General features: G+C 38.9%; 3 protein-coding genes across 4 annotated transcripts; 1 reads left to right on the top strand and 2 right to left on the bottom strand.

Annotated features, from left to right (window-relative positions):
* Positions 1 to 113: 113 nt before the first annotated feature.
* dusp22a (dual specificity phosphatase 22a) lies at positions 114 to 15143 on the bottom strand. Of its 2 annotated transcripts, XM_054771534.1 has the most exons (7): positions 14862 to 15143; positions 13119 to 13152; positions 12322 to 12404; positions 11736 to 11785; positions 6706 to 6780; positions 5347 to 5518; positions 136 to 1436 (listed from the first exon to the last, which is right to left on the bottom strand). In XM_054771534.1, exons 1-7 carry the CDS (start codon positions 14880 to 14882, stop codon positions 1251 to 1253), a joined length of 621 nt encoding a protein of 206 aa, XP_054627509.1. In that variant the 5' UTR covers positions 14883 to 15143; the 3' UTR covers positions 136 to 1250. The 2 variants fall into 2 exon arrangements, with proteins under 2 accessions (XP_054627508.1, XP_054627509.1); XM_054771533.1 differs by lacking the exon at positions 14862 to 15143 and having other exon boundaries at positions 114 to 1436; positions 13119 to 13282.
* A 524-nt stretch (positions 15144 to 15667) lies between these two features.
* Positions 15668 to 18173, bottom strand: LOC129178980 (cytochrome c oxidase subunit 4 isoform 1, mitochondrial). Its single transcript, XM_054771730.1, has 5 exons — positions 18085 to 18173; positions 17112 to 17188; positions 16410 to 16574; positions 16119 to 16250; positions 15668 to 15974 (listed from the first exon to the last, which is right to left on the bottom strand). The coding sequence occupies exons 2-5, from the start codon at positions 17185 to 17187 to the stop codon at positions 15838 to 15840; spliced, it is 510 nt and encodes a 169-aa protein (XP_054627705.1). The 5' UTR covers position 17188; positions 18085 to 18173; the 3' UTR covers positions 15668 to 15837.
* A 37-nt stretch (positions 18174 to 18210) lies between these two features.
* On the top strand, positions 18211 to 23528 carry emc8 (ER membrane protein complex subunit 8). The gene is made up of 5 exons (XM_054771728.1): positions 18211 to 18714; positions 20488 to 20564; positions 21113 to 21182; positions 22236 to 22330; positions 22414 to 23528. Exons 1-5 carry the CDS (start codon positions 18499 to 18501, stop codon positions 22571 to 22573), a joined length of 618 nt encoding a protein of 205 aa, XP_054627703.1. The 5' UTR covers positions 18211 to 18498; the 3' UTR covers positions 22574 to 23528.
* Positions 23529 to 23838: the final 310 nt, after the last annotated feature.

Raw genomic sequence — 23838 nt, 5'->3', positions numbered from 1 at the left:
TCAGCATCAGTGAGCTGTGTTGGTGATTTTCCACTTGACTAAGATCTGATTATTTTTAATAATCAGTTATTACCATTTATGCATTGTTATTGTTCAGGGTCCAGCTATCCCACCAGCATTTGAAAAAATAGAACAAAAATGTATAAATATATATTATCTGAATCCATAATAATATACTATCATAATCCAATAACATCCATTTATTGTGTTGGTAAGCATCATGTACACATGTATCATTATGATGTAATTGTCAGTGATTGCATTTTTATTAAAATACACAAAAATGTCCACCCATGACCCTTGTGAGGACAAGCGGCATAGAAAGTGAATGAACAAAAAATGTGCAATTAAAACAACTAACTGTACTAATAAAAGTAAAAGACCAAAAAATCTTTACACCCAAAAAAGATCAAATTAGAGCTTCATTACAATCAGGAAGACTGTAGTGTTTGGACTTCAGGGATCCTTCATTAAAGAGCAACATTTTAATGATTTGCTTAGAAGGAAGATGTGCGTTAATTTTCCAAAAACAGCATTATATCTAGTGTGTCATTTCTGATTACCATATTGACCCGGATATCGTATTACCTGAATAGGTAATAGGTAAGAGGCTCGGTTATCTTCATGACCTGTTTTCGGAAAAAAAAAAATTAAGACAAAATCTTATTTCAAAATTACGTTTTCAATATCGTACGCATTTCATTCATCATATTTCTTAGCTCCTCAGTGGTGACCATTACCTTAAAATGAGCATCATACTGTAGCTCCTCTGTGTTTTCCCTGCTCCGCTCTCTCCCTTTGTGTGGTTGGTGCAGTGCTCTGCAGACACTGCAGCCTGTTGGTTTGCATGTATAAATCTCTACACCACAACCATAAGTTGACCTGTTTTTTGTAAATGTTTTCAAAGAGAAAAAGTACCATCTTATATCCGGGTAAATAGGGTAATTTACACCAAAATCAGTAAAGCAGCAGTCCACAGACACCAATTGTTCACCTAGTGTGCACCGATGGCACATCTTTAAGGCTGCTGAGCATATTGCAACAGTTTGACAGGATCCGCATGGAAGCACAGGTGATGTCATCATGGCTAAAGTGCTGAGGCATTTCAGAGTAAGGCGTCTGAGCACTGATGGGCTCGGTGAAGAAACCAAGGAGGTACTAGGGGTGAGGTATGTACAGCCTGCATCAGAATCAACCCATTGCAAGAGGGATTAGCGTGAAGTATAAATTAAGTATTTTGACTTCATGTTTTAGCTGCTGTCTTCAGGATGAGTTGACGGCAGAGAGCAAGTGTCCATGTCTTGTTTTATCCAGCGCTGGTCTCCACCTCGCCTCTGGGTTTCCTGTTGCTCTGTGTACTGGATCAGCAGGGCGCCCACCTGCTCCGGGTCATTAAACGGACTGGGTTGGAAACTGGACTGCAGCCATGCTCGATACTGTGGGCACATGAGCAAATTAAGTATTATCTTCTGCTCAGCACCATCATTACTGAATACTGTGTGACAACAGGTTGGACCAAAATGGTCTGACCAAACACAGATAAGAGGTGTACCGAGTTCCATTTCCACCATCGTTGTTCGTACATTCCTCAGCTGAAATGCTAAATGTGCTTAATATCAACAACTACGAAACTGAACTATGTTAATTTAGATTTTAGTTATTATATAAATAATTAGCAGTTCTACAACTTTTTATGCCAATACATTTTCAGATTCATTCAAAATGTGAATGTTCTAAAGCATAGGTGTCTAAACATACAGAAAAACTGAATGATGGGGGACCAGTTCTTTGCTATTCTTCACTTTATGTTTATCAAACAAACTAAAAACTGAAACCAATCCAATGTTGGTCCAGATTTAATATATTTCAAGAAAAAACAGCCTATATTAGGTAACAAATCAAATAGTTATTTGTGTTTGGATATCTTCAATGTTCAACATTTCAACTTTTTTCTGTATCTACTGTAATCCTTTGTTGTCATGTTTAAATGTGGGCCATGTATTTTTATTTTCAAACCATGCTGTGCGCCATTAAGAAAATAGTTGCTGGCTGCACCTGACAGTCTGACTACAGTATAGACACCCCTCTCTGGAAAAAACACCTTTAAGTTGCACAAGAAAATGTAAGTCAGCCCATCATCAAATCTTATAAGATTTCAACAGCCATCTAAATGAATAACTCCACAATTGTGTGATGATAACCATAGAACTGAAGTGGAAATTCAACTCAATGCGCGGTAGCTGGAACAGCTAAAACGGGAACAATATTGCTAAAGTGAAAAAGAATGAAATATACACCGCAAAGTCAGTGTGTCGTTAGTTAGTTAAATGTGAAGACAATCACCTCCTTGGCACACACAGCAATCCAACCTCTGTCACACATCATCAAAGGTAATGATAATAGAGCTTGACTTTAAACCTGCATGACAGTTTCCCCTTCTACTGCCTTAAACACTACCCATCACGCTTTATCAAGGACCAGTCATTTATTACATTATTATGTATTATTGAATTATACAACCCTTGACTTGTATGATAGTCAAGAATTAAAAAAAATAATAATAATGTATACGTACGTTTGCATTGTTCCCTATGGAAAAGTAAAATTCCAGGAGAAAAAGGTAAATCTGTGTCCTGAAAAAGATTGTGTCTAACCTTTAATGTTCCACCCTGCATAAACCAAATATGTCAGATATGTCAGGTGCGTCGGATAACGTGAGGGCAAAGGTTTTAATGAGCCACTCCACACTACCTGTGCTCCCTTATTTTACAGGTGTTTCATTTCAAGTTATTGTATCATTAAGTTTGGTTACATATCGATTAAGGAACATAAAATGTTATTACATACATCCGTAAACACGTACGTCCTGATAAAAGTAGAAGCTAACCGAAAGAATTCACCTTATCTGACGGATGTCACGCAATCCACTGGTGGACATCATCAGCATATTTTCAACTGAGTGAAGCGTAAACTTCATTTCCACTCCAAGTATCACACATGAGGAGATACAGTACTACATGGCATCCATGACAAAACTACAACTGAGTAACATCCAATATAGGAGCTGCATCAGGAGAGGTATTCCTTAAGCAATGTGTTAAAATTTGCGGTTGGAATATGAAGCGTGAAAAACAGCACTGTATCATACAGAGGGCTTTTACTAATACAGTGGTACCTCGGATTTCATTATTAATCCGTTCCAAAAGGTCTGTCGAAAACCAAACTGTACTGAAACTAAATCAATATTTCCCATAAGAAATAAAGTAAATCCAATTAATCTGTTGCAGACACCGAAAAATATGAACAGAAAACACATTTTATAGAGAATAATTATAGTTTCACATGCAGAAAACAATGCAAAATAATTATAAAAGATGAAGGAAATGGATAAATTAACATTTACGTCACTTTTACCATAATTGAAGACTTGTTAGGAAAGACGGCAATGAGCGGAGGGGAGGGAGGAAAAAGCCACACAGACACCACCTTCATGTTTTGCTTCGGCTTTTTTTTTTCTTGAATTCAATAGTGGTTTTCACCTTCTTTACCAAAGCCCTGCAACTTTTTTGGACCCATGTTGGGTTATTTTGCAGCTGTTTGCAATAAACAAAAGCAGAGACTTGTTGTTTAACTGAGTCAGTTAGCAAAGAACTACTGATGACATACGGGGCAACAGAGCTGGAGGACAATGACTTCCAGTAGGGATTTGAGAGCAGGCACATTACAAACACAGTTGGACTCACGCAGTGTATTAATAACATGACAAGACGCATGGGATTCTTTGTTTGGCCACTCAATTCCGCTGAATCATACGCAGGCAAACAGATCTGATGCTAGACCTCCGTGTGGATATGATGCAGGAGTGGTGTGTCTCTCCTGTCTTGTGTATGTTTCTTGTGATTGTGTCTTTTCTTACTTGAGCTGCAGAACAGGAACCTGTTGCAAGCCAGTTTTTTAATGGAGTCATGCCCCATTCCTTGTAACAAAACTGTTGTGTTTAATTCTTCCTGTTTAATAAATGAAATTAAATAAGTAACTAGTTAGGCGCTTATGTTTGGCCGTGCGATAACCGAGACAGCGTACGGAAACCAAGACATATTTTTGGAACTGAATTTCATTGAAAACCAAATCGTACCAAAACCAGGACAGACGAAACCCGAGGCACCACTGTACCTTTAATCACTAAAGTAACTCCATAAGGTTACCAAAATAATAGAAACAGTTGTCAATATAATGCAGTGCAGTTTGACAACGCAATTATAAACTAAATTTGGTTATTTTATCAAAAAATACTAGGATAGATTTATTGCTTCGAGGTTAATTACTTCATTTTGAGTAAACTTCATACGTCATTCATCTTGGCAGGATGTGAACATGCACACTACAGAATAAAAAAAAAACAAAAAAAAAACAGTTTTCATCCGGAGTCTCCCTTTCTATCGCAGGGAGATGAGGGAAAACTCACATGTAGACATGCAACTTCCATTCAAATCCTCAAAATCAGTGCATGCAAACATTTTGTAAGATCCTAACAGTGATGGAAAACACGTGATGAGCAATATCAAGTTGATGCAATCCCAGCAAACCCCCCATTCCACCCACCCGCGGTTCCCCTTCTCTGCCCTGTGGCTTGGTCAGTGCTGGTGGAACGGCAGCCAGCACACACACACACACACACACACACTGCATCTTTCAACTAAATGTGAAACGTGTCAAAATGACAAGCCAATCTGAAGTGTGACAGTTTGAAACGGGGTATATGGAAAACGTACACAAGACTAGTAATATGAATATCTGCTGCTGGAAAAATAATACTAATTAGTCACAAAAGGTACACCTACACATCTAATGTCATCCAATAAATGAGCTGTAAAAACAAGAAGACAATAACTAACAGACATAAAAAAGATACTGTCTGAGAGTTATGAATTAAATAATATGTTTATTGCGGTTGTAGTGGCACCTTACAGTAGCTGTTTCTAATATTTTGTTAACGCTCCCTCGTCAAGTTCAAGAACTTTCAAAACGAGTTTTATACAGTGCATACTCTTAATGGTTATTATTCTATATTAGAATGAAAGAGAAGGTATTCAAATGTATATAGTGGAATGCACATGGTTTATTGCAGGGTATACCTACAGCTTTAAGGCCACATGTTATCGGTTTCTTAATCTGACAAGCAAAGAGAAAATAAAAAATAAATAGTTCGAATTTCAACCATGTTATCCAAAATCAATCTTAAAAAGACACAACCCTGTGAAAAGTCTGCACGGATCATTTATATTTGCAAAGGCATAATATTTGTATCTCCTATGTCGGAATAAAGTGTTAACTTCTCGCATGTACCTCTGAAACTTGCTTTGTCTGGTACTCCTGCAGCTGCTGCTGGAAACCACAGTTGGGGCCAACAAAGGAGCGCACGGCCTTGACTGCAGTGAGACACTCCTCCCAGCTGTAGTGGGTGACGGTCATCAGGTAGGCCACCACCATGGTGGTGCTGCGCGAGACACCTGCAAGGCTGCATGGGCACAAAGAATGAATGGTCAGTCAGTCTTTTGTGGCCACATAAACTGTGTGCGTTCACGAGCTTCAAGTTGTTTTGTCGTGATCTCGCTTATAAGTCCAGGGGTTTGTCTTCCATTGCGGAATATTTGGATTCCAGCTTTGTTAGCTTAGCTTGCATGCTAGCTATCTGCTCCTCGGCGTTCAAGGCACGTTGTTCGCACCACATCACTCGCGCAACACAGTCATCAACCCCCTTCCTCATATTCTCAACTGCCTTAATCACGCCATCGAATCTGGGAGGAGATCCCCCAGTACACCATCCGTAGTCTCATTAGGAGCATGCCTCGACGTTGTCAGGCATGCGTACAAGCACGTGGGGGCCACACAAACTACTGAGAATCATTTTGAGTTGCTACAATGACATTTTAGCAAAATGGACCAGTCTGCTGCATCATTTTTTCACTTTCATTTTTGGGGTGTCTTTGATTTCCCCCCTCTATAGGGTGATCATTTTCATTTCTATCAAATTATGTGGCATCATTTTGTTACTAATACATCACCCAATTATTATCAGGAAAGATATTCATGATAATTTTTTCCCCAGTTTAGATCTGATGTGTTTTTGAAGTGTTCCTCTAATTTTTTTGAGCAGTATATAATACTGTATAATAATGCAATATTTCCCCTAATATGTCATCTTTCACTTTGTAAAGATGCGGAATTGGCTTTTGTGACATGTATTTTCTCACTTTCACTTTTACTGTGTTTTTGTTGATTTTCTTTCTGCAATGAGCCACGTTCAACAGATGACCACTGCGCCACACTTTGGACACCCATGCGTGTTTCACCAGGAAGGCGATGTGCTGCCAGGTGAGGGAAGGGTGTGTCTGCCTTGTTAGCACTGTCTGTCTGTCGGGTTGCATTGTGGAGGTTTCAGAGCATGCAGACCGGCATTGCACTGCTTGGCAGATACTCATGTTTTAATCTTGCGAGATCTCATGACACCCCTACTAGATACAGCTCTCTGTATGATACAGTACAGTACAGTATACTGCAAAATACAACCACAAGCACGCTTCTCTTGTACTGGGTCTCATTGGATTGTGCAGGTGTACTTAATATTGTGGCAGTCATGTTTATATCCTCCTCCGGTTAAATGCTGCATGCTGGGTAGAGTGCTAAATGTGACAGTCCACCTACCAGTGAACAAGACACGCTCCTCCATTCAGTCGACATTCATGGATGAAGCGGATGCACTCTTTAAAATGTTGCAACCTGTAAAAGAAATCAACACACTTCAAATACTGTACCATTCATTTTAAATCAAGAAGCAATTGTTGATTTACAAGTACAGTAGCTTAAAAGGTTGTAAAGCTAAAAATAGCTCAAGCATTATAGGAATTGAGAAAAGCATCTTGAAATGAAAGTACAAGGAAGTGGCCTTTGTGCTTGTGGCTTATCCAACTGGGATGTGATACGAGTCTAATGTACAGATGACTCAAATACAGTGAAATGCCCTACAATGAAGAAGCTACTTTTCATAAATGGATGTGTCAGGTTGGGCCAAAAGTGGTGCTCATACTGAGACTGTGTGGTAGATAGGGTTGGGCATCGTTTGAATTTCCCATCGATGCTCGAGACTCGATGCCCAACCCGAGTGGTAGACCAGAGAGCAGAACAACAGACAAAGGAAGTAAATGTCATCCATTGTGTCTACGTGAAAACACACGCACACGTTGGTCTCTGGCTTAATTCATTCTCAACCATGCAAATACAAATGAACCTGTCTTAATTAAGTGTAATAAAAGTTTTTTTTTCTTGTAAAACCCTGCCTAACAAACAAAGGCATGACTTGACATAAGGCAGACATAATGTGGTGGACATGAATAATCCTTGCAAGCAGTTAGGAAACACTGATTTCACACAATCAAGAAGTAGAAGGCAGATAGCAGACTCCTGGGACCAGCTTCTGGTTACTCAACAGCAGACACAGTAACAGTCTCTGGCTAAAATAGACACCACCGACACTTCTTCCTGAGACTCAAAGTTCAGAACTTGTCTCTTCAGCACTTTGTTGTGTCTTCCCAGCAACTGAGGCTTCCGCTCATCTTGTTTAATATGCAGAAATTGAGTAGTATTTAAGTTTAAACCAGCTGAATCTGGCGAAAAGTGCAGAGGCAAAGCATTCGGTCTCAGGACTCTGTGGAAGTAAAGTTTGATTTTTTTAAATTAAAGTGGAACTGATAGTGAAAGTGGAATTACTTCTGAATACCACACTTAAAAAGATTGACAAACAGCACAAAACACAAAAAACAAATAAATAAATGGATGGATGAATAATAAATAAATAAATAAATAAATGCTCATCTCACATAAAAAGATCATGGCAAACTGAGATGACATACATTTTATTTTATTTAACATTCTAAGGCACTTTTGCCCCCATAAAATACAATCACTTTTTGGAGAAAAAAAAATTAGCCAGTACAATTGCATTTTCAACAATGACATTGCTGTAATATAACTTTTTTATATTATATCTAACTAATTATTACATTTCCTCTGTCTTATAGTGAGGCCTGTGGCGTCCATTACAACGTTTTAAGTTACCAATTATTTGTAGTATATAGTATATATGCTACATATATACTATATATAGTTCTTTGCTCTATATATGTCCTATATTTATTTATTTATTATATCAATCGATTAAAAATATTTAAGCACGATTAATTGTCTGTTGTGCATAGTGAACTCGTGAACTAATTAATCACAATTAATCACAGATAGAAATAAGTTTTTATCTATAATAAGTGTACCTTTGAAAGATCACATTTTTAATACACCTATCAACATGAGACTGGATAATATGTTTGCTTTATGCAAATTTTTGTTTATTAAACATTCAGTTTTTTTCAACAGCTCAACACAAAATGGATCTCAATGTATAAAAACACAACAAGTAGCCACTGGTAAACGGTCCATCACTCAAATATCCTTCTCTTCAAGCAAATAACTTCACAAAATATAATTGTGGTTAACAGTACAAATAAAAAGGTTGCAAAATACACCCAACAACTAAGTGAAATGAAATCAAGGTATTAGAAAAATAAATATTGAGAACTTGACAACAAATGTTGACAATATTGACAATATTGACAACAAAAAATAAAGTGCTCAGTAAGCAGTCAGCAGAACTAGGACTGTGCCAATGTACCGTAGTGCAGTCAGTCTGTAGCTTATACTTCACTTCCAAACACTCTTTTACAGAGACAAACACACACACACACAAACACTCTTTAACACACACTTTATCACACTTTTCTTAGTCTGGCGACTTCAATGAAGCAAAAGTATGACACCGCGGGTCTTTAAACATGCAACTTTTAGCCATCTTTGACAAAGACAGCAGTTCAAGAACAAACGCTAATCAATACTACTACTAATAATAACGCTAATAAATTCCAATGCAAGCCTTTACTGTCATCTGATTGAGCGCTGTGTGTGTGGTCGCTCACTTCCGCCTTTCTCACATTGACACAAGGCCCCCACACAAGGCTCACAGCGACTGTAGATACAAATAACTTTGGTCTTGTTGAGAGAGCCATCTGCCAGGGCTTTGAAGCTAAACTTACCTTTCAAAATATCCTTTTCTTAGTCCATTTCTGCTCAGTATTTGTTCCAGCTTGTGGCTCCGAATCAACTGCCACACCGCTGCGTTTCTTCAAACTAGGTGTGGGCTTAGGGTGAAACAGGTGCGCACGTTTTTGTGTGTCAAAAAATTAGTGGTGCACACAGCCACAACCTTTTAAAAGCCAAAATCTTGGCAAAAATGTGGATTCAATTGTCATTTTCTGTCAGGTATTCACGCTGTCATGATCCCCTGATGACAAAGGCAAAAAAGCTTTCGACTGTTGAGCTGCATAAGTAAGGCCTCTCGCAACGCGCAATTGTTGCTGAGGTTGGAAACAGTAAGACAGTCATTTGAAACTTCTTATAATATCCTGGGTGTTATGGAAGGAAAAAGTCAAGTGGTGTAGACTTTAAAAAGAGTCACTGGCCCTGAGCCAGAGGATCCAATTGGCTGTCCGACAAGACACGGGACCATCCTCAGCCCAAATGAAGGTTGTTACTGGTGCCGAGTGCAGTCTGATAACCATCAGATGGCATCTATGAGAGAAAGGCGTTAAAAACAAAAAACATCTCCAAAGGCCTCACCTCCTTCGACGCCGCAAAATTGCCTGTTTGGAATTTGCACAAGAGCACCAAACATGAGACATTGAAAGGCGGAAGAAAGTTTTATTCTATGATGAGAAAGAATGTAACCTTGACGGTCCTGATGGCTTCCAATGTTACTGACATGACAAGGAGATCCCGCCTGAGATGTTTCCACACGGCACAGTGGAGGGGGCCATCATGATCTGGTTTGCTTTTTCCTTCAGTGGAACAATGGAGATTTAGCTTGTGCAGGGGTGTCAAACTGGCTGTGTGGAGATGTTGCATGGGGCATCCCTTATGGCTGAAGGCCCTCGTCTGTGTGGTAATGACTGGGATTTTCAACAGGACAGTGCTGCAGTTCATAATGCCCGTGTGACAAAGGACTTCTTCCAGAGTAATAACCTCACTCGTTTGGGCCATCCTGTGTGTTCCCCTGATCTAAATCCAAATGTGAACATTTGGAAACTGATGGCAAGGGAAGTTTACAAAAATGGACATCAGTGAATGCCCTCCGTGAAGCCATCTTGAGCACCTGGAGCAACATTCCGACTAGCCTCCTGGAAACACTGGCATCAAGCATGGCCAAACCAGTTTTTGAGGTGATTAGCAAGAAAGGTGCAGCTACTCATTACAGAATCCTTTTTGAACATTTTATTTCTATTTTAGAGGGGTTTCTGACTTTTTTGAGTTTTAATGGTTTTAAACTTTTGATCAGCTGATGAACAGCCTATTTCAGTTTAATGGTTGTTTGCAATGAATTGCTTGCTCAAAACGTTTTTGTCTCACTCCTATTTCTTTTTCTGCATTCTGAAGCTCTATAGTACTTAGAACCTCCTTAAGATCAACAGTGCAAAACGTAAATTCTTGCAATTTTTCCAATTGGTCTTAAAATTTTGATTGGGATTTTTTTTTCTGCTTGAGTCAACTATAGTTTTTCTCTATAAATGTAATGTGGGGAAAAAGGAGCTTTAACCAGGGCTGGCATGCCATCTACACCACAATATAGATATTAGGGTTGGAAGAAGCTCTTAACAGTATGAACAATAGTCTTTGCTGTGGACCTCATTCAACGGGAGAGGCCCCCAGAACGGCAGGGGCCCCTGAGCTGCTCTGCGAGCGGCAGTTGGCCTCGCCACTCACATCAGTCAGACTGGAGATTGTGACAGAGTGGGGATCATTAAAGCAGTGGGTGGTCAAAGGCAACAGCCAGATGTCACTGAGGTTTCCTTCCTCTGCGGCCTGAGGGAAGGTGCCTGATTGCAACACTGGAGGTCAGACCTCTCCACACAAATCAGCAACATCCATCCTGGCAACAAAGCTACTCCTCTACCTAAGTCACTTTATGGGGCTTTTTAAAGGATTAAGACGTACACCAAACCCCAAATATTTAGTATGCACAAATATATTACAGTGCCGAGCCATGACACAAACAGTAAGTGCAAATGGCAGCACAACCCTGCCCGACCAGTGCTGCAAGGAAAAACCTCATCACTGCCTTCCATTGGCTATAAGATCTAGTAAAAAGGTGGTCATGGGACATGTTCTATATGGATATTACAACTGTGACTGACACTCTGGAAGTGCCTTGCGTGGTTAGTCCAAAATGTGTTAAGACAGAGTTGCATGAACAGAAGCTACATGGAACTTAACATAAACACTGACTCACAGACCACTGCCAGGGTGGAGGGCCAGCTCATGATGCTTACAACACCTATCAGATGACACATGGAATTATCCAGGCACACTCTCTCCGCACCGTTAATACTCATGCAACAACAGATATAGAAAAAAAAATCTTACACTGAATGCAAGATTACTGCATTGGAGAAACACTACTTTTTACACTACATACTACACAAAGGAGGTGATGGGTAACCATTAGAAGCATTACTGTCACCAAGTTATTTGTTGTTCTGTACTATAATAATAAACCTCATGACATGACTCATCCAAATATCAATGCTCACATGGTATTAAAATGTCCAAGGTTGCATGTGTGTGTTAATACTCACAGGTTCTCGCTGGAGGCATCCGCTGCATGAATACAAAGGTAGGTCTTGTCCTGAACAACATACATTTACAAAAAAACAAAGGAGATTACATACTGCTGATGCAACAACCTTGTGTTCATTGCAATTTGGATTGTCAGACACCCCAATATAACCAATATTGCATTTGTGAGGAAATTATACAAATATGTCACATTTTAAATATTCAGTGCCTTGATAGCAGGAATCCGACTGGCATATCTTCAAGAAACTAGTTGTAATGTATTTTTTGTCCACAGTGGGACTTGAACCCTTCCCCTTTGGGAACTCAATGTTCCAAAGCCCTTAGTAGTCCTTACACATTGAGCTATGATGACCGTTTATCTAATATTGGGATTACTGTACAACACAAATACACAATTCCTCACAAAATCTATTTCTTGATGGTGGTCCACATACACTTAAAGAACACGCGCAATCAAATGTAACTCGTCACTGCCCTCTGCTGGCTAACAACACACACCACAATATTAAAGACCCACTGAACACCTACGGAAGATAATTATAAGGCAAGTATATGAAATGTTCACAGCATTTTTATTACACTAACCTCAAACACAGGTCTAGCGTTGTTATACACAGACAGAATATGGGTGATGCCATTCTGTGACAGGCTTTGGTGGTTTTCTGCATCTAGGTCAAGGACAGAGGGGGTAAATGTTATGTAGTGTCAGAGAATTTGAAAGTTGGCACACAATGATGACTGATTATCAATGACAGTTACTCCCATGGTCACTTTGTGCTAGAGCCATCTGCTCAGCGGCTAAAGTTAGAGCACTTCAAATGCCATTTTAAGTGGGCCGTGCACTGTAGTGACAAACACACTCATACCAATTCAGTGTGAAGAAGAGTAAAAACTCACAGTTAAAACCATCATTTAACCGTTATTGGAATCCATTACCTACATTGAAACTAAAATAGCTAGGGATATCTCTCTGTCTTGTAGTGAAAATAACAAAAAGGGGGCTAGATTAACCAGGTATCTATCCAATACTGTACATTGTTTATTCGACCAACCAAGCAGTCCAATAAAGGACGAAACACACAATGACTTTGATATTGCAACTAGGAGTGGTGGAAAGATTGTAATCTAGTAATTGAGAATAACTGTACTGTATATTATATTACAATAATACATAGGAATATATGTTCTAAATTCGTAATATAATTCACCTGATAATACTTTGCAATTAGTTATGTAGTTAAGACCATTTGGCTATGTTCATCACTGTAAATAAAGTCAAGTTCATATTCTTTGCATTTGTCCTACAGGCTTAGAGTTAATGTTTGTTTTCAGTAAATGTGTTCCAATAAAAGTTCAGATAAATACAATATAGCGTTTCTTACCTCTTATATTCCCAAGGTAGAGGCCGTCAACAACCTGCGAAGCAGAAGTCACAGACATGTTGTACACTCGTGAGTTTCTACATCACAGTCCAGCTTCAAAAATGTTCCCCTAAAAAGGAACAAATGTGTCCTGACTTGAGCCTGATTGGATTTGAGGCTTAAGCCTTAAGAACCACCAAGCACAGCTAAAGCAACATTTCCCAGGGACATACAAGGACTGAAGCACTGAAGCGTCATCCCAAGGAAGAAGTGATGACTGGAAAGGAGGATGTCCATTTTCTGATCAAATAATGCACTGGCAAAATACTATTACCATATCTGCAAATATGACTAGTAGATGTAAACAACATGTACGATGGTAGTAGAATTATCAGGAGGTAAAATATGATACTGATTTGGCCCCTCCTGTAATATTTCAGACTCATCATTGGATGGTCAGAGGTCAGATGAGGAACAGATCCTATGAGGGTGGGGGTGGTCGAGTCCGGTGCTCAGTGCATGTTCGCATAAAAGGGGGCATTTGACGTCATATTATTCTACCTCCACTCAAAAGCAAAACGATCCCCGTCAAGTGTATTTTACCCAATATGAGTAAGTGATTATTATGGAGTGTTATGAGGAGTTGAAAAATATTATTACTGCCAAAAGCAACACTGTTGCCTCCAAAAAAGCAAGGGAGGACCGCTGGCAGAATAATTCTGAGCGTATGAATGCAAAGTTAACACTGATTATTATACTAACTACACCCTACTAGCCTTTTCATTTATCAGCGCTCAACACTGCACAACTTTGGCATATTAAAATGTATCCATTTAGAGAATAAATAAATTGGAGCAACAACTGTCTTTTTCCATCTTTGAAATAAGTCTATATTGTTGTCATATTTTACTGCTCTAAATTAAAAAACGCTGTACCTCGTTGTGACCACTCTGTGGTAGTGTTGACATGTTGATTGATGCCTCAGCATGCTTATTCCTCCAGGAAATATTGTAATATAAGAATACTAATGCAGGGACTGCTGTGACATATACACCTGATAACATTGGCCAAGTTAATATTTCATATTGCATTTTATTCCAGATGCATGGCTCAAGAAGTGAGCAAATGTAGTGTATTCCCTAGACTTGAAAATCTATATCCCTTATAGAGAATTTCATCAGGGAATGCAAGCGGATCAGTGTGATCTCAAAACTATTCTTGCTCCCACATCCAGCGGTTTCTCAATAAATGGTGATGCCATCTCCGAAAGTCTGGATTTAACCCGTTCGAGGCCAGGTTATGAGTTTAGCCCAAGTTACAATGGTGATATAGCTTCTTAAAAATAGAACTATCTTTGTTGAACAGGCAAGCCTGGCTTTACACTCCACACACCTTGCTAACCCACTAAACTCGCTTCACGGTATACCCCCATGGACTTTGTTCCTTGCTGAATAACATTGTCAAAAGTAAGTGCAAGCAAAGTCCTTTTGATTTGGTATCACTCTTTGCTCTGTTTGAACAACACTTTGCTTGGTGTTTGTTTACAATGTCTTACTTGTTGAAGGATTTCTGCATGTGTACATGTAAGCATATCTATAAGGATACCCCGTTACTAAAAAACACAAAGTTATACAATAACAACTAAAACCTTAAACAGCCAATTGAACGTAAACTGTCCAAATGTGTCGTGATTGAAGACCATTGAATACAGACCACTGTAACACAATACGAGAACACCAAATAGTAAATAATGTCGGAACTTACCTTATTCATTCCATTGCCCATGTCTTTGTATGTTGTTTATTATCTGAAACTGGCAGTTTTTTTAAACAATGTTGGCTCAAAAACACGAAGCTAGGCTACACTTTGGATTCTTGAATTACATACAATTGACGATAACACACATTACTGTGTACTGTCTCTTTGGCAATGTAACTGCGTTAAAATAAATCTAAAATATCTGTATTTGTTTAAACCTTGTAGACTTTAAGATACTCCAGCAGTTCCGACATGTTCTGTCGTCTTCCGGATTGTTTTTAAGCAGATTCGTTCATCCGGGAAGTGACGTCACGTGAGGGCGGCCAGCTGCGATGGAGGCGGCAGCATGGAGCCGTACTGTATTAAAAAAAACGTAAACTTGTAATATTTTTAAAAGATTAATAAAATTCCAGAAGACGTTAATAATTGGCAAGTTCACCGAGTTAGCAAAAATAACAGAAAATTCTTAATAAATGCTGTGCTGTGGTTCCAAAATATCCGAGAGGCGATGACCATTTCAAAACCACATAGGCTGCAGTACAGCAAGTTTACCAGAAGGGCATCAGTGTCATTTGGTGCTGATGGGCAGGTAGCATTGGTAAATGTGAGACTACTTTCATTGATTACTTACATTTACTTTTTTATTTTAATTAAGTACTTAACACAGTGTATGTATATAAGATTGTGCAGCAATCTAATCTTTAAGATAGCATGTATTAAAAAGCTACATGTAGTTAATGTACTGTATTTACACTATTACCATTTCATGTACACCTGCCCATTTTCTATGCATACCACATAAACAGACACAATTTAGATTAATGTTTTATTTTATTTTTTTAACATACAATGAACGTAAGAGGAAGTGGTCTTCCACAATGAGGTAAAGTGGACCATTGATAAATACAGTAATGCAGGTGTTCTTGGATCTTTAATTGGTCTGCTTTTATTTTCAAATGTGAAACATTATTTGCTCGTTACTTTACTTCTTCCACTGCTTGTTTTCGTAGTCCCAGTTTACAGAGAATCCCTGCACAGGGTTGATTCTCATGTCCAACATCCTCTGCAGCTGTTTCTCTTTATACTCATCATCAAGTGTGTGAGGAACTGGTCCATACACTGGAAAGATACAAAGACAGATGTTGAACCAAACTTTGGCTGCCTGAAAGCAACAATGTAATCGTAAGAGCTGTATTTTTACATGGATCTGAACAAACTGAACAACAAATCAAATACAGCCCTATAATTACTTCAAGAACGTACCATATTTCCTCTGCCAGAGCACCACCAGACCAGTAAAGCCAATGAAGAAAAACACTCCACCAACCACAGACTTCCACTCAGAAGATCCCTGGTTCATCTCAGCAAAGCTCTCCTTGAAGCTGATGCGATACACTGAACAACGAGGGAATGATTGGGCACAAGTTTAGTTCATTAAATGTTTAAAACTACTATATGTATTACTGTAATATTTAACTATTGCAATATAACTGTCTTAAAAGTCTACCAGATAAAAAAAAAAAAAAAACACATTGCATTGCATCAAAGGCTTACATGCAATCTTCTCCTCATTGGAGAGTGCAGCCCATGACCCCTTCTCCTTCTCCTTGAGGGACTTCTGGTCTGCACTCAGGTTCTGCACAAAGCGGATATCCGGGAGGGGGTTATCCCGACTGTCAAGGTAGACAGGGAGACTATAGGCCTCCACCTTGGCGACACCTGCCAAGGTCAACAGAGACACTCATTAAGACTGGTACAGTCGTACGGATTGAGAAGAATACATGTCTGTGTGTTTTTACAAATCAGTGAACATCAGATTATCCCTTTTTTTGCTCTCAGTTAACAGCTTTTGCTCCACTGCAAACTTCAGCTTTAGCGATGTCTTGTCTGCTGCGCAAGCGATGTGTTTGATGAAGACGTCTATTGTGACACTGTAACGGCACAGTAACACGGTATTACAGCCACCTACTTTTTACTACTTTGAGATGTGGAATGTATTTGTTCAAATGTAGGATGCACCCAGCAAGTACTTGACATCTAGCTATTACAGTAAATAGGGAGCATATATAATAAGGCCTATAAAAGGGAGTACATAAAGCAGTGAAACAGGTCCCGGTTGACTCACTGTATCCTCCAAATGTATTTACTGCAATTACAAAAATACCCATACAACGCGGGTCACACATTGGTTATTTTATTATTCCATAAGCCACAAACAAGAATCCATTAAGTCACATGATCATAAGTGATATTTACCATGACCTCCACGTAGGCAGACAGCTGTGGAAATGGCGCGTTTGCCAACAAGACTCAGGGCCCTGGTCGCCAACATTCTATGGAATAAAAAAAACATCAAATGTACTCATCAAAATTCAAATGACAAATTAAAAAAAACTTTTAGGAAAACACATGTTCAACATAAAAGACAAATCGTGTCTTGAATGCTGGTGTACCCAATTTATCAGAACACCTCAAAGTCACGAAGAGGTTCTAAACCTAAAAAGGATACAGGATATATTTTTGATAAGACGAATCAAACCGAATCATACAACACTAGTTGGATCTTTCTAGATTGTGCGTATGTTCTAACGGAGGAGGTCTGTTGATTGCGTGCATTAACCCTGAAATAAAGCTTTCATTTGATCTGACCATATTGTTTATGCAAACAGTCATGTCTTGGGTTTATTGATCCCCAATATCTGACAATCGCGTAATTTAATCCCACAACACCAACAGCCTCAACTATTAAAACTGAGAATTAACGTACAATATTAGTGGGTAATTGTTAAAACCTGACATCAAGTATTGACGTTTTACCGTGTTTCATGGCTAACGTTAGCATTAGCTGCACACGCAAGGTCATAGCGCCGCGGTAAAATGCAATTCATTACTATTGATGTCGGTTATGGGTTACAACGCTGTATTATTCGCCATGTGACTCGGTGGTGGAAATTATGTTTAAAATCAACAATGGAAGAAAATCCAATACGAAAGCACACAAAAACACCTATCGTGCATTCGCTGCTATAAGCTAACGACAGCTAGTCAACCGTTAGCTGAAGGTAGCTTCGACCGGCTTGGACAAAGTCACTCACTTCATTCTAATGAATTCGCCTAAAACTGCTGTGTTACCGTGTAAACTTTGGATATGCAAATTTAATTAAAAGAAATATCTTCAATTGTTACAGATACAGGCAATATACTATAAAGATGCAGTTAAAGAACTTACTGTATTTTCCTTTCTGCGGTCCACAGATACTTTGAAAGGAAGCCTGATAGAGACCGGAAGTACTTCACAAGTTAGTCATACGGTATGTAGTTTACGACAGAATTGGCCATTTTTACGGTAGCATCGTTGTGGTTTACGGTAGCGCCGGCTCAGCGCTAAAAGAGTACTTGAAGGAAGGGAAGATTATGTTGACCGTCGGATCATCGTACTAGGTTATTTTAGACTATGCATAAAAGGACATCCCTTTATCGTGGTTGAATGTTATATACAGTCGTGTAGAGGCTTAGCGTCAAGCACATGCTCTGGCTTTAACGTAACAGCTGAAGTACGACTTTTCTCCCGGCATGATATGTAATATTAGCTAACTTGTCAGTAGTAGTTCCACCGAGTGTCTGGCGTATTCCCTTCACAATCATGCCTATTCAGCTGACAAGTCAGGCGTACTGTAAAATGATCTTACATGCTGCCAAGTATCCTCACAGCGCCGTGAACGGCTTGCTGGTGGCAGAAAAAGCCAAGGAGAGAAAGAAAGACAGTCACCACCACGACCCTGTCTTGTGTGTGGACTGCGTGCCGCTCTTCCACTGCACTCTGGCTCTAGCACCCATGCTGGAAGTTGCTTTAACACTGGTGAGTCTATTTCTGTCACTATTTACTCGCAGTTATCATGCCCAGTCGACACCTGTCATATTGTATTCTTGCGTTAACGACCATTCATAAAAAAAGAATGTTCAGTCATTATTATTTTTTAGAGTGTATTGTTACCCTATGTGCAGTACCCTGTATGCTTTATTGTACTATAGAAGAGAGAACATAGTGATACAGTGTATAGGACAGCCACAGTTACAATGGCACCCTCTGGGATGTGGTTGGAAAACCTGGGGAGAGAGGGGGGGGAAATGCAACAGATGAGAACAATAACGGCAGAACCTGTTGGAGAACCCAATAATGTGCAGAATGAGAAGAAAATACAATAATAGACAGTAATTACAACATCAGCATTGCTACCTGTTATCGTGTTTGGTTTTAATTAATTTAGGGTGTTGTAATGGAAGGCTCAGCAACAGGAAGCAATACTATATATATATCAATACTAGACGTTGTCAGTACAAGGTGGTCCTGGAGTCATGAACGAGTTCCGTTCCTACCAGGGATGGCACGGCACACGGTGAAACGATGAGTGCATAACCTGAAAGCAACGTTGTCGTCCATTGTTCAGTAGAGATTCTGCACCCTGCAGCTATTAGCGCTGCACTTCAGGTAAGGAACTTTACTAAAAATAAAATCGTCCTCACCCTGTTCAAACTCATACTGTTGCACTTGCATCGTCCTAAAAAGAAACACTGTGAACCAGGAGTGTCCAAAGTGCAGCTCAAGGGCCATTTTCAGCCACAGCTTGTTGTTCTTTCTAATGAGATGTATTATTAGCTATTGCACTCATTTGGTTATGTAGTTTATAGCACAATATACAGACCTACATTGGATTGGTTTTAGCGACCCGTACAGTTGCACCCCTAATTCCTACGATGCGTTGTAAGTTGAATTTTAGCGTAAGTCGGAACACATCTTTAGTGGTAGTCGCGGCAGTCGACTGTAGTGTAGGTGCACTTGAGCTTTAACTAGTTCTCCGGTGAGTCTCGTGTTTACGGACCACCACTGAGTTTTAAATGAATTTATGGGAGCACGTACATAACCATGAAACGTAACACGGAGCGTCGAAAACTGAAGACCACCTGTATATCAAATGTAGAGTGATTTAAGGTTGAGCGTGCATATGTGTTGAGTTTAGCATGTGGGTCAGACTTAGGCTGCCACAAACAACTTCAAACTGTAGTTACTTCAGAAATGCAGTGACTATAAATGGGATATTGAAAACACAGCATATCATAATAATCCCTACGCAACATGTTAATATGTCCTCTTTTAGGGATGGAATCACACCGATTTACAGTAGTATTATGATGAAAGTATTATGATCTTGTCTTGGTAATGTCATTCCATTAGTCTCACAGGAAAAAACAAAACAAAACTATATTTTGACTGTAAAAAAAAAACCCTACTTTTTTGTTCTTTGAGTTGAATAAGGTAATAATAAAACTATGACTTAAATCAGCATAATAACGCCAGTGCTTCTTAGCCTTTACACACGATATACTTTTGATACATAGCATTTGTGAAAATGCTTCAACTGGTCTTGGCACTGTTCATAAAGAATCATCTTTATTGGTTTGGTTTAATTCCAAATTGTATAACCTTTGGGGCATTTGAGTTTAGGTGGGACCACTAAAGTATTTTCTTCCAGGGTGGCATGATTAGATTGAGCAAGGTCTTACGTTTCGACATGGCTACTGTGTGCCTGTTTGTCCATCAGTGTTGACTCCTCAATGCATTTGTGCTTCACAGATCGATACTTGGTGTAAGGAAAATAATTACGTCATTGCTGCTTACTATCAAGCCAACGAACGCACAAAGGATTCAAGGTAATGAGAACTGTAGACAGTGTCTTGTTTTGATTAAACAACCAGTAAAAACTGTGTACGTACAGTACATATAGTACCGTATTGATCTGGATATAAGAGAGTATTTAATACCTTTTATATTCTGGGTCTGCCCAACACTAATCAACTTTTCCCCAAGCATGTCAGAGCTTCTCTTCCTGTCACTCACACATACACACCAGTGACCTGGAGGGTTGCAACCCTGACTCAGAGACCCACTAGAAAAGTGTGTCAAAGGTTGGGCAAGTTGGCAAACAAAAGAGCAGTTATAATGCTACTGTGAAGATAATGTAGCAGCCATCAAACAACTGAGCAGCTAAGAAATATGTCCTTTTTTATATTGTAATCTTCCAATTGTTATTTCACTGATATTGCAAACATGCTTTATATTTTTGATTCACAGCTTAAAAATATATTCCGAAAAAGAGGTTGTCTTATATTTAGGATTGTCTTCTATTTGGGTCAATACGGTAGTTTTCCGGGTCTGATGTTGTTGAATGTCTCTCCCCCCCCCATCCTCTCCTTTGCAGACCCAACCAGGTTGCAGAAAAAGTGGGAGCAAGGATTTCTGAGAACTTCAGTGAAGCTGCAATTGTTATGGTAAAACAAGCATTTTGAACTGGAGTAGTACGCATGTTAAAGATTAGATTTTAAAGTCAAACATGTTAACACAAAACACGTTTCTAGAGTTTTACAATTATAGATTTACATGCAGAAAACAATTTGAACTGCACATGCATATATATATAAATGACTAATGAAAGGGATAAATGAACATGTAAGGTTACTTTTACCTTCATTGAAGATGTCATTCTTGACGTGACTGAAAACAGGAAGGTGATGGTGGTGGTGGTTAATCCCGCTGCCACATCGCGTCTTTGGGAAGGGAACAGTCACGTCTTCAATGAAGGTAAAAGTAACCTTAAATGTTCATTTATCCCTTTCATTTGTCATTTATATGCATTTAGAATTGCTTTTAGCATGTCAAACTATAATTGTAAAACTATAAAAACATGTTTTGTGTTAACATTTTGGAGAGTCAACATACATCACAGATGGCGACGTAACTTTCAGTCACATTTGCCTTTTTCTTTGGCTGGCTATTACTATGCTAACAAGGAATGCTGTTTTGTGATACAAAAATACATTAACAACACAGTTGGACTCATGCAGCATATTAATAACATGACAAGACGCACGTCATATTCTACACTAACCGAAGAATGCACACAAACCGGGGCAAAATTGTGGCCTAAATTTTCAATGTTAACCGAAAAACACGCCAACGGAGGCAGATGTTAACCGAGGTTCCACTGTAATCTAATCCATGACTCGTCGGTAAGGGACGTATTAAGTATTATACTTCGGCCGCCACTTTGCCGCAGAGGTCCATTTTGTTGCTGTACTTCGGTCTCCTTGAATACAATGTTTCTCCTTGCCGTGGCCAAGAAGGAAATCCAGGATACTGGTTGTCATCCATTGTTATTTAGCGTGGTGCAACTGATGCAATAATGCATAGTGGTTTTCACAGTTTCCATATTATTTAAAAGTGGAAAAACTGACCGTCCTAAACCAAGTAGAGTAGGTACTCTGCAGTGGAAACACTTAGAATGCCACATGGTGATATGTAAGGTATGTTGTGTTTGTTGTCAGGTGGACAGCAACAGGTTAAAAATGAGCTGCAAGGAGCCCATTGTGCTTATTTATGATCATCATGAAAATAAATGGAAAAGCAGAGACGTCACTGTGTAAGTGTGTCACATTTTTAAGATAATTCCCTCTTTAGTTGTCCACACTTGGCTCTAAGTGGTTTGAACTGTCATCTTTACAGCGACTCCTTCGAGGACTGGAGCGAAGCCCAGAAGATCACATCAGCTCTTCTAGAGGGAAGGTCATACGAGGATCTGGTTGACTTTGACAATCACTTGGATGACCTCAGGAACGACTGGACCAACCCAGTGATCAACAAGTCCGTCCTGGATCTGTGCTAAGAGGTGCATGGATGTTGCTGCCATTGCCACTTCACATGTGTCACAGGAGCACCCAACACTCCATACAGTCCCGGGTCCACCTAGAGTTCTGCTGTTGTCCAGAACTTGTGGACCTTTTGTTAGCCAAACTTTCCTAAGGACAAGCACCCAATGTGCAGGTGTTTCAGAGAAATATGGTTGAATGCATTTTTTTTTTTAAGAATGCTGTGTGTTATTCCCTAGTTAAGTGCATAAATTAAACTTCTAGTGAAACTTTTAATACATTTTCTTCTCTTTTACATTTATATTACAATAAAGTCAGAATTTTAGTTGATTGTACTCCTACTGAAATTAACAATAGAGCTTTGTTACGTTTCACGCATACAAAGCTGTCATACTTGATAGAAAAAAAAAACTACAAAATATTTGTCTTTTGTATGAACACCAGCAATGATGGACTGGTGTTTTTTTTTTTTAAGTTATTCAGAAAGCCTCTCAAGATTTTTAAATTAATTAAGTCTGCCTTACTGTCTGCTTCATTGATTATTGAATCCCAATTGAGCCCCTCAATTCTAATATTTAAAGATCAGAACAAATGTAAGCATACGGTGCAGTCATTGTGTTTAAGATTATGATACTATTGGGTTACGGTTGTCTACTTGTCAGCCATAGCCAGAAACTGCGGTATTGTGTGCTCATCACATTTTAACAGATTTATTTGAAATGAATGTACGTTTTGGAGATGAAACCGTTTATGCTACTTGTCTAGCACTGCATTATCATTTGGAAAACGTTCAGAATGGTCACATGCCACCTTCAAGGGAATATGAATCAATAGTTTGTATTTTGATTTGTGTGCATTAAAAGGATGGCGTTATTTTACTTTAAATGGATGTCTCGCACAATAATAGTGAAAAGCAACTCAAATGAATAAGTTCTACCAAATAAACTACACAGGTCAATACAATGATAGTTATATGCACATTTTATTTTGTCAATTTACTATAACATAAGAGTCCAGATTATAAAATACGATGCAAGTGCAAGTAATTTGCAAGTTGAGCCTTGCTTGTCATCAAACTATATACTATTTTAATTTGTATTTGTAATTATAACACATACATTTTTGGACTTTTTGCACTTTTCGCATCTGAGATTATAATAGTATACAAAGTTAAGATGTTACAAAGATAAATGTATTTTTGGTGCTAATTATTTGAGCAGTGTATCATTTTTTACATCACTTGGTAACACACAAAACCATATTTTCTGAAAACAATCTCACA

The sequence above is a fragment of the Dunckerocampus dactyliophorus genome, chromosome 3, assembly GCF_027744805.1.
Source record: "Dunckerocampus dactyliophorus isolate RoL2022-P2 chromosome 3, RoL_Ddac_1.1, whole genome shotgun sequence".
NCBI lineage: Eukaryota > Metazoa > Chordata > Actinopteri > Syngnathiformes > Syngnathidae > Dunckerocampus > Dunckerocampus dactyliophorus.
This window is presented reverse-complemented; position numbering and strand designations above follow the sequence as displayed.